The 10,323-nt window shown below is 37.6% G+C and overlaps 1 protein-coding gene and 1 long non-coding RNA gene across 2 annotated transcripts in view; both read left to right on the top strand.

The window, feature by feature from the left end:
• The first annotated feature begins 1,414 nt into the window (after window positions 1-1,414).
• LOC146481642 (uncharacterized) lies at window positions 1,415-4,001 on the top strand. Its single transcript, XR_014864209.1, has 4 exons — window positions 1,415-1,617; window positions 1,748-1,787; window positions 2,779-2,914; window positions 3,809-4,001. It is a non-coding gene; the product is annotated as an uncharacterized LOC146481642 (long non-coding RNA).
• A 4,877-nt stretch (window positions 4,002-8,878) lies between these two features.
• The window catches only part of LOC146481641 (nesprin-1-like), a 118,255-nt gene continuing 116,810 nt past the window's right edge, over window positions 8,879-10,323 (top strand). The window contains exons 1-2 of the mRNA XM_085107689.1: window positions 8,879-9,221; window positions 9,796-9,857. Coding sequence (XP_084963815.1) covers window positions 9,098-9,221; window positions 9,796-9,857 — 186 coding nt within the window. The 5' untranslated portion in view covers window positions 8,879-9,097. The remainder of the gene's footprint in view (window positions 9,222-9,795; window positions 9,858-10,323) is intronic.

Genomic DNA, 10,323 nt, shown 5'->3' with positions numbered 1-10,323 from the left:
TATGCTCCAATATATTAGAAGGAAGGTCGTACAAGCAATGACCTGTCAATGCTAACAAAAAGGGGATATTACATAGAACAATCTCATTGCAATTATGTTCACATCTACTAGCCTAGTTTATCGAAAGTCTTCTGTTTTTCATCAAACATTGGTTAAATAAAACTATCGGAATCAAGCATTCGAAAAACAATATTCGCAATGAAATGAATGCGGCTCACCTGAATTCACTTGTCGCTGCTCAACAGCACTTTCTTGGCGTTCTCTGTTTGATACAGAAGAAAATAAATAGTGTTACAATAAGTTATAAGTATTTTATAAATGATTTTTTTAGATTGAGTTTCAATTATGATAGCACAAGTATTTTTATAAACTTACAGTCAACCCAGGTCACGCGTGAATAGTATTTCCAAGAATGAAACGAACATTCGAATTTCTCTTTGTAATGGCCGACGTGTGAATGGAATGTTAGACATTTCTCTGGAAATCGTTCCGAAAAAGACGCATTAACTGAAAAATAGATTCAAAATACTTGGGAAACAATTGTTATTCTTGAAATATTCAATTTTGCAATGCAAAGAAAAATTCATAGCTTTATACCGTCAATAAGCTAGGGAATTTATACGGGAACTCTGAAATCTCGTTGGTGATTTTCAAAACTGACATGGAAATTTTAAAACACCGTTCAGATTTCAAAAATATCGTTCACGCGTGACCTGGGTTGACTGTAAAACAATCACCCAAACTCACTCACCGTGTTTCATCCTCATCAGGACGTTCATTTTGGCGCCTTTCGTTACTTTGTTGTTGACTTAAAGTCTGTTCAGACTCTGAAAGTTGGTCAATGGGAAAATGATGTCATGATAAGCCTTTTGGTGTGATTATTGATGTAAATCTATACCTGAGGAAACGTCATTGATAAAGCAAGAAGTGATTGTCCAGTTAAGCCCAACCCGTACAGATAGTTTATGATAAACTTCCAGGCACGTTGTAAAAGTATTACACAACACAACTCGTGGCCCTCGGCGCGCGGCATAAGCTGTAGCTGCTGTAGGGCAGCAAACCAAGTTTACAGTAAATAACAAATAAAAATAGTCCAATAAATAATATAATACATTTTCATTTTAATTTACCGTGCTCTACTAGCTTTAGCCGGAGGTTCGCCTTCGGTTGAGATGTTCTCTTCTGTTACTCTGAAAATAACATTAAATTGAAATTGTTGAAATATGATGAATATGAATCAATTTAATGCAATAATAATTTTACTCACTGTTTCTTTGTAAAAAAGCCAGCTATCGAGCGCTGCATCCTGGATAGAGGAGCAAAAGCTAAGAGTAATAAACAGTATCTAGAAATCGAAATCGCACGTCGTCGGAATGGCAGAGTAGACAAACCTGAGCTGGATGATGACAACGCAGGCACGGCGGAAAAACCGCTGATTGGCTGAAACATCCGTTAACTTAGAGCATGCTCTAACACTTTCCGCTGACCATATGCAGGTGCACATGAGTTCGAAAAGGTATGGACATTGCAAACTACTGCCTCGAACTGCGATGATTACTGTGGATTTTCCCCATCTAGGGACTTCTACTTTTCGTAGTGAATGCGGATTAAGCAAAAGTAAGTATGTTGCAAGTCTTATCCTGGTTTTATCGCTTTCTGCGAGCGTCATTTTTCTTTTGTCGGTTGGAGCCGTTGTTCTGCTGTCGTGTTCATTCAGACTCTGCATGATTTTTTTTTTCTGCTGCAGCTACTGGTTTACAGATGACTTGACACAGAAGAATTGAAAGGTAAAGCAAGTTTTCTTTACAACTTTATTAGCAAGTTTCGGGCATTAAATTGCCTGTTATATCTTGACTTGCTTCTGGGAACAGAGCCGTTTGGTTTTCGTTCACCATCTTAACATAAGCTTCATAATTAAATAAGCGACGAAATCGACACTATAAGCTTCATTTTAATATTTAGTGCATGTTGTGAATGTCTGAAAAGCGCAGCCAACCTATGTTTATCCCGGGTATCAGTGAGTCATTTCATTTTTCGTTTGAATATATTTTCTAGCTTGTGTTGTTCATATGTTCTTTTGAAAAATACATTTTGCAATGGCGCGCAAAAGAATCTGATACGATAGATACAGTCGCTTTTTTGTTGTTGTTGCTAATATTGAAATAAACTAATGGCTTGATTCTCAAAGAGTTTTGAAATGTATAAATCTTTAGCAAAACTTTTCTGACCTGAAAACAGACTTTTTTGCAGTTCAGTTACATTTATAGTTAAGTTAAGTTTTAAGTATCGTGGGAAAACTACGTTCTTTTCCTTTGTACATCCAAAATATATGTAGATTGAATTTTGTAAATGAAACCTTAAGCTGAGTAGTTGGAATCGACAAAAGTTCCATCAAATCAATGATGTTCATAACCTACATATTGTAAGTTGGTCCACTTGAGAATTAAATGTCTATTTATCAGTAGATCAATCACTTTATGTGAGTGTCACTAAGTTTATAAAGTAGCAGTTATACACCTCTAAATGTTACAATAAAATAAATTGCAAATTTATATTAAAGTTCAGCTACTTTGGCAGTACCAGTTCATATTAATTTCAACTTTAAAACAATATTTTAAATTCTGCTATGTTGTCGCAGATCAATGTGTTACAACAAATTGGGACAACAGCACGGTTAAACTGATTGACAGTTACATTTTAATGTTTGTTGTTCTTATATTTCTGTTTATGCTCATGCCTTTATGACTAAGGAAGATTGATCTTTATTGTTACCGACAGGCAAACACCACCTATCTGTGTGTGGCTTGATGTTGGGTCAGCCCCCCTTTGGTCCTGCAGACCCTTCCACATGTGGGACACACATGGCCACTGTGAACATTTACTGTTACCGCTTCAGATCTGCTGGAGGTTGCAGGTTTGGAATTTCTGTTGCTGTACTGAAATAAATCTGCCTTTTTTTCTTGAGTTCAATAACCACACAAATAGTTCAAAAACCACACATCAGTTCAGTGACAGTAGACCTTAAAATTAAAAGATTTTCTTTTCTGTTTAATTCAATAGTTCAATAACCACACAACCAGTTCAAAAACCACACATCAGTTCAGTGACAGCAGATTTAAATATGAAAAGAGGGGTTTGGAGAGGGCTTTAGTGGGGTGAGGTCCACATCTAGAGCTTGCAGAAAGAACAAATAAAACTAAATAGTATCTATATATTACAAGCATTGTCAACAAGTTTACATTCTTTGGAAAATCCATCGCCCTCTTACCCAATGTTTTTCTCTATAACCATATTTGGCATACGTTGGTCAATAATGCAGCCTGCTCTGGTGCTTCTGTCCGCTTCTTGCTTGTCAATGATGCAGATTATTTGGTCCGCTGACAACCTTGTAATAATCTAGAAGTCCCAGTGGCACTATGAAAAAACAATTTTTCCTTCCTGTCTGTGTATTCATATTATTCTGATTTGATATCAGCTGTGCAATAATGCAGTGCCTTCTTGTTTTTAACTAGCTCTCTTTCTTGCTCTGCAAAATTGCTAAAGTTTCCAATGTTTATCTTGTTTGTAAGTTTCATAATAGTTCTATTCAAAGAAGGTTCAAAAAACCCATAAACATACCAACACCAACTCTATCTCACCTTACTCATTAAATACAAAGGAAAAAATAAATCGATATATATCAATGTATATTATGTTATATTAATAGGGTTTTTATGTTATACTATTATGGTTTAAATGAAATTTTTTGGGACTAAATGTTTTAAATAATTACTGGTTGATTAAACTATTTTCTTTTCTTTTATTTTAGAGATTTAAAAGATTACTCAATAGGAAATTGACTGGCAAATCCCCCCAGGATATGGCAAGGAAGAAGCAAATGACAAATTGAAGAAAGTGATTAAAGACTGAGAACAATAACATGTGATGGCAGTTCTGTTACATGATTTATTACAAATTTCTTTGTCTAATGAATGCTTGCTGATTAAAATTTATTGTTTTCACAGTGTGATTTTTTATGATAATGTAGTCACATGGTCTAAAATTTGGTGTTTACAAAGTGTGATTTTTTATGATAATGTAGTCACATGGTCTAAAATTTGGTGTTTACAAAGTGTGATTTTTTATGATGATGTAGTCACACGGTCTAAAATTTGGTCAGCCAAGCGGTCTAGCTGACCAGCCATAAGTCGAAGCTGGGCAGCCACTCGCTTGGCCTCTACCACAGTTTTTTTCACTTTTTTCGCTTTTAGTTTTAATTGCTCTTCTTGGCTTTGGATTTTTGCTTCCAGTGAGAGTAGTTTCCTCTCCCTTTACGTTTCCCTCCGATTAGTGTGTACCTTTCACTTCTCGGGAGGCTTGTGCAGTTCATGGTTGGTAACCCAAGGGTCCTGGTCCAGAAAGTCGAGGTGATTTTTGCACAGAAATGTACCCAGGCTGTAGTGAGGCAACTCACTCAAAACATTGGTCAACCTTCTCGGACAGGGCGTGAAGTACGAGCTGTTACTACAATTTGTTTCACCCTTAAAGCAGCAGCTTGTTTCATTTCGTACTTGAAGCCGTTTTACATGGTTTCGGCGAAGCCAAACTGACCTTGTAAAGCCACAAACAACTGCTTCTTGGCCAGTTATTAGGCCAAGTGTACCGGAACACTGGGGCTGTACTCGCACAAATTTTCCATTTGGAATTGGGTATTTACAGCTCGCTTATTTAACCCATTACGCAAGTTAAAAATCCCAGATATTCGGACAGTCGGATTGAAAGGGCTGTTTTGCCGGCTTTTTTAAAATTAGTGACGGTTACCGGCGACGATTGTGGCGGGAAAAATATAAACACCCGCGGCATCAGATATTCCCGGGCTTAAACGGGGCTTAAACCGGACGTCGTACGATGGAAGGTCATGCAAGAGCCGCAAATTGTCGCGGAAGAGAAAGGTTTATTGAACCTTATTTTATTTCTTGCCGTTAATTTGAACTGGTAATGGGTTTACATCGTAGGTGATTGCTCAAGCTGTTGTATTGTTCAGATCTCAGATCAACTGAGATGGCTTGCACGAAGACCATACATTGTCGTACGATGTGCCTCGAGCTCACCGACGGAAAGAAATATGAAAATGTGTATGTTCGCCTTTCGCGATTTTTTTTCGCCTTCAATATTTTGTTCCCCTGTTTTTAACGTTTGTGTACCTCATTTTATAGCCTTAAGTATTCCAAAACATTCTTAAGTTTTTAAATTTTGTGTTGTGCGCTCACCGTCGAGAACCTGACGTTCAGTCAAGTAAGGTCGCGTGTTTCGACAAAGAAAAGAGGCCTTTAATTTACTGCCAAAGTTATGAAAACTGCGATACTCCTTTTCGAGGAATCCTATTTCATGAATATTGAATTACTTTTGCATTGCTTGCCGTATCTGTTGAGTTATAGTAGTGAAAAGTTCGTAATTTTTCAAGCTTTGTTGAGCCGCTGCGGACAGGTCAGCGGATAGTAAAAATACCCGCGAAATGAGCAGCCAATCAGCGGTTTTTCCGCCGTGCCGACAACGCAACGTCGCTAAAGCATGGAAACGAGGTGTTTTTGGATTACATGCTGGACAGTGTGGTTGTGGGCTCAGAATGAACAAATAGCAGTCGTCGCTTATGCACATTCTCCACCTCAATCAGAGAAATCAGAGAAATCAAATATTATTTCAATATATGAGGGATAAGGAAAAAAAGAAAGAAGGGGGCTCAGAAAAAGGGGGGGGGGGGGGGGTGAAAATTCACCCATTTCACCTCCCCTGGATCCGCCCCTGCTCCAGATGGCATAAGCGAACCGCGGGCCGAAATCTCGTGGTGCATCGTCATGGTACAACGCTCCGGCAAACCGTCCAGAGGTACCGCTGTCTGCTGTACTGCTGTATTTTTCTCTCTTTTTCAGCCATTTTGACATTAAGGTCGGCAAGTCGCCCGAAAACATCGTAGGGAAAGAAGCGTTTCATTCATGTCTCTTGTTATGTCCTTGTCAAATTGTCGACGGGCATTGTGTACCATTCATAGCCTTTAAGCCAATTCTGCACATTAAACACGTTCTCTTGAAAATATAACATCGATAAATACATTTGTAACGCGCAAGGAGGATTGCAACCCTTAGGTGTCCAAGATCAAGGGCCTGTTTCACAGGAAATTCCTCTGCGAATCTTTTCAGACTTTCGGGAAAAAGTAAAGGCGACATGAAACAATTACGGTACAGCAGGATATTAAAATTCGGGAAATTCGAAGTCTTTTCCGTGAATGTCACCGAAAAATTGTAGGATATTTCCTTATTCTTGGTTTTCACATGACGTCATAAAAAACTGAAATTCATAATTAAACACAATTTTGGGTTTTTATCTTCATCACATATAAGAAAATCTAAATTTCCATCGGCTTGCTTGTTTTCAGCAGGATAGCATTCTTTGTTTTGAAAATAGAGCAGTCTGAATTTTAGATTTTTGCGCAGTGCGTGACAGAACGATTGCTGCTCTAACTGATATCACGTACAAAACATCGATTCGCCTCGTGTTTTTTTTAGGTCTGATCAGCTAACATGTAATAGAAGCGTTAATGTCAATGTGTGAAAGTTCAGCAGAGAGAAGAAAGGCTTTGAAATAGCCAAGGTAAACGCCAGATGTTTTTACTGGTTTCCGGCCGCCATGCTGGTGCCCATCAGACGGGGCACCAACATGGCGTCCCATACTAAACTCTGTAATTTTCCGTGGTACATTTTCTCCAATAACTCGATTAGGCGATATCGCACAGCCCTGTGGCTTTCACACGTTGTTTATGTATCACTCTTCCACAACATATCAATTTCTTGACTTTATCTATTGAATGGTTGAGGATTTTATTTTTTCACTTGCGTGACGATGTGTGAGGTGAAAACCACCTATTGGACAAAAATGCTTGGAGAGGCCCATGTGTATTTTACGGCCTTTTGGAGTGGAAAAAAAGCGCTGGTCATGTTCTGTGTAAAATAGTTCGCGGGAATTAAGATTTCTGTTTTGCTGATATATGATAATAACAATAAAATTGTAATAATAATAATAATAATAATAATAATAATAATAATAATAATAATAATAATAATAATCTCTTTATTAACATATTCAAAGGTATTTACAGTTTAAAAGTTCTAATTTTAAAATATCCAACTCACAAAAAATTTGCTTAGAAAAGTTTGACGCATTAAAAAATAATTAACAATAAAGCTTAAATTATGCCAGAAAATCAGCCAGTAAAAATTCAGAGTAAAAATCTCAAAACACACGTGTTTGGTTGAAAATGTTTAACTTGTGACAGCATCTCGTTTCTGGAAAAAAAAAATTCTGTTTAAATTTGAGCAGCGTAAAATAATTGGACTATTGCAATTAGACTCTGTAAGCTTTACACACACTTTTAGATGCAAATTTAAGAGTTTTTGCACATCTTTCCTAAACTATAGCCTGAGAAACAAGGTTATGATGTTTCGAGGCAGAGCGTGGGGTTCACGAATTCAGGGTTAGGGGCTTGCGTTCATTGTTAGAGACGTGAGTTTTTATCGCTTTACGGCAGCGTTGACTTGGCAAGCATTTCCTTAGGATTGAGAGCAGCGTCGTCACGGTTGTGCGCGGACAGAAAGCGGACAGAGAACGCCGTAGAAAAGCTTGCTATGCGGAAGACTCTCTTTACTGTGGCTAATTAAGCTTGAACTCAAATGATAAAACTAAGTTTTCTCATTCTTAGAATGAACAACAAAAGATGGCATGGAAAATGTCATGAATATAACGGTTGATCTTGTGGTTGTACTGGATCATAATTCGTCATCTTTCAGGAAGGAATATTGGCCCTTATTAGCGTGCCTTTTTCCCGTTCAGGCGCTTAGCCAAGTAAAATTCAATGCTTTTATAATTTGTAAAGCCTTTGATTAACTTTGAAAATTAGTTTTATCGTAATTGAGCCCAAAATAGGCGAGTACCTTTTATATTAGAGTTGAATACAATTCTGTGTACTAAAAGTGACTGATACGTGGATAGATGACAAGTATTTTACTACCACTTAAAACTCGTTTAACTTGTTATGACATGGCCGACGTCATGATGGTATTTGCACGCACGTATAGCTCTTACGGCTGTTAACTCATAACATTGTATCTTGGGAGTATTCCTGTAAATTAACAAAGACAAAAGAGATCATGACCACTGTTTGTAGTAAGTTAGCAAGTAAACCAATCAAGTTCTGATAAATTATACAAAGAAAAAACTTAACAGACAAACAAAAGGCTTGCAAACAAAGCCCGCGAGTTATTGTTTAACTCGCTAATGAATAGACAAGGAAATCTATTGAAGACAAAGAACGCAGAATTGGGAATCTTAACCGAAAAATTCGATCTAAAATGAGTTTGAAGAAGATGGAAGTAAAAAGTGTCACAATGTCACTTTTTTTTGTAACATTTGTTCCTCGTCAAAAAATCGGAATACTGATTATTGATATGCATATTGGAGTTTTTGACCTTTACATAAATCCATAAAGCCAAGTTATTATGCTTCTCTTAAAACCTCTGCTAAGCGACAACTTGTTTTATATGCAAACTTCTCGACATGTTAACTAAGTCAAGCGGACTTTTCAAAAGTCCTCAAAAGCAGACCGACTCGATTTATTAAAACAAAATTGAGCGTTTCTCTGTCGACTACGTGTTAGTAAGACACTTTGCACCTAATCAAGCATAGTTTAGCCTTTTGCTTTCACATCTCTGATGTAAAAAATCTGACAGGCCGATTTTTTAATTACATTATCAATGCCAATAACTTGTTAAGGTAGCCTAACACGGGCGAAAACCGCATCCCGCGCACGCGACTACCATCCCAACGGGACCCCTGCTAGTCGTGCAACAGTGATCAGCGGAATGTTTATTGCACATTTACAACAAAAGCTCAAAGTTGCGGAACCTCTTACAGGAAGAATATGTCCAGTGCACTTTACTTGACTTATTAGATGATAACGTTGATGGAAGATTTATTATCAGAACTGCAAAAGGAACACGATGCTCAATATTTTATTTCAAACTTTTGGCGCGTATTTTTGTAGTGTTGGAAGCGCCCTGGAGGCATAATGGCGTCGCGACCTAGAAATTCGACTTCATCGCCTTCACGAAGTCCTTCTCCAGAGAAGTCGCTAGGATTAACAAAATCTTCGCCCTCATCTTCGACTGAACAGCTAGTGGCCTCTTTATCAGGTAAAAATGGTTGCTTAATCTCACTGTTTGAAGGACTGATTTAGTTATATTGTTCAGTGCAGTGCTTAACTCTTCAAGTCAATTATGTTATCAGCTGAATCGAAGACCACACGTACGGCAACAAGCTTGGATAAAGTCGCATGTTCCTCTAGAATGCGTCGAAATTATGAGCTGTGTTATATCTGTGAGGTCATGGACAGTTTGGACATTCAAGCATTCGATAATTATAAGGATGTAAATAAACAGAACTTGTGTGTACAAGTTATAAAGTTGGTAACTCGTCGTATTTCCACGCGCATGAATGTGATTGTAGTAGCTTTGCCAGTTGAACTCTTGTTTCGAGTGTGTTTTCATCATTGCAAGGACCGTGAGTTATAAATCTGTTGTCGGCGCTGTTTTTGCTCACATGGCTTGTTTATTATCAAAACAGAGGTGATTAAAACGCAGTAAACTTCACTAATATCACCGATCGAAAGTTTCTGGTTACTATGGATTCCAATATGGACGCCTGCTGGTCAGTTTAGCGTGTTAAATCTTAAAGCTTGATAATTCTTTGTGTTTCGTTTAATTTCAGAAGAACAAGAGCTTGTTCAGAAAAGGACATTTGGAAGATGGGTGAATTATTTTCTTCAAAAAGTAAGTGATTTTAAAGAATTATAATAGTAATATTTGGCTTCGACTCCTTGAGTTAGTCAGTGGGTTTTACAAAGGAAAAGCCCATTGCGTTTATCACTGATTAAATGCCAGTTGTCTGTCTATCTGTCTGCCATCTTTATGCCCACCAGTCAGTCAGCAATCGGTCCATTCACTGCAAAGACATGTCCATTTATTTTGTTGCTCAAGGCTCATACATGTAGGCACCTCTACCCCCCTCCCTCCCTCCCCAAGAAAACAATAATGGTTTAGACCCTTTAAATAAACAGGGTATACAGGAAGAAAATTGTAGTCCATAATGCTTTTGGAATGTGCCTGGACTTACATGTGATTTTCTTTGCTGTAAAATAAGTCAATCAGTTCAATTAGACAGTCATTCTACATATAATTTGGGTGATATATAGCAGGCAGTTGACCAAAATTTGCTAATGTCTGATAAAGTTGTTTG

Source organism: Pavona decussata, unplaced genomic scaffold (assembly GCF_977016875.1).
Source record: "Pavona decussata unplaced genomic scaffold, jaPavDecu1.1 SCAFFOLD_48, whole genome shotgun sequence".
Lineage (NCBI taxonomy): Eukaryota > Metazoa > Cnidaria > Anthozoa > Scleractinia > Agariciidae > Pavona > Pavona decussata.
This window is presented reverse-complemented; position numbering and strand designations above follow the sequence as displayed.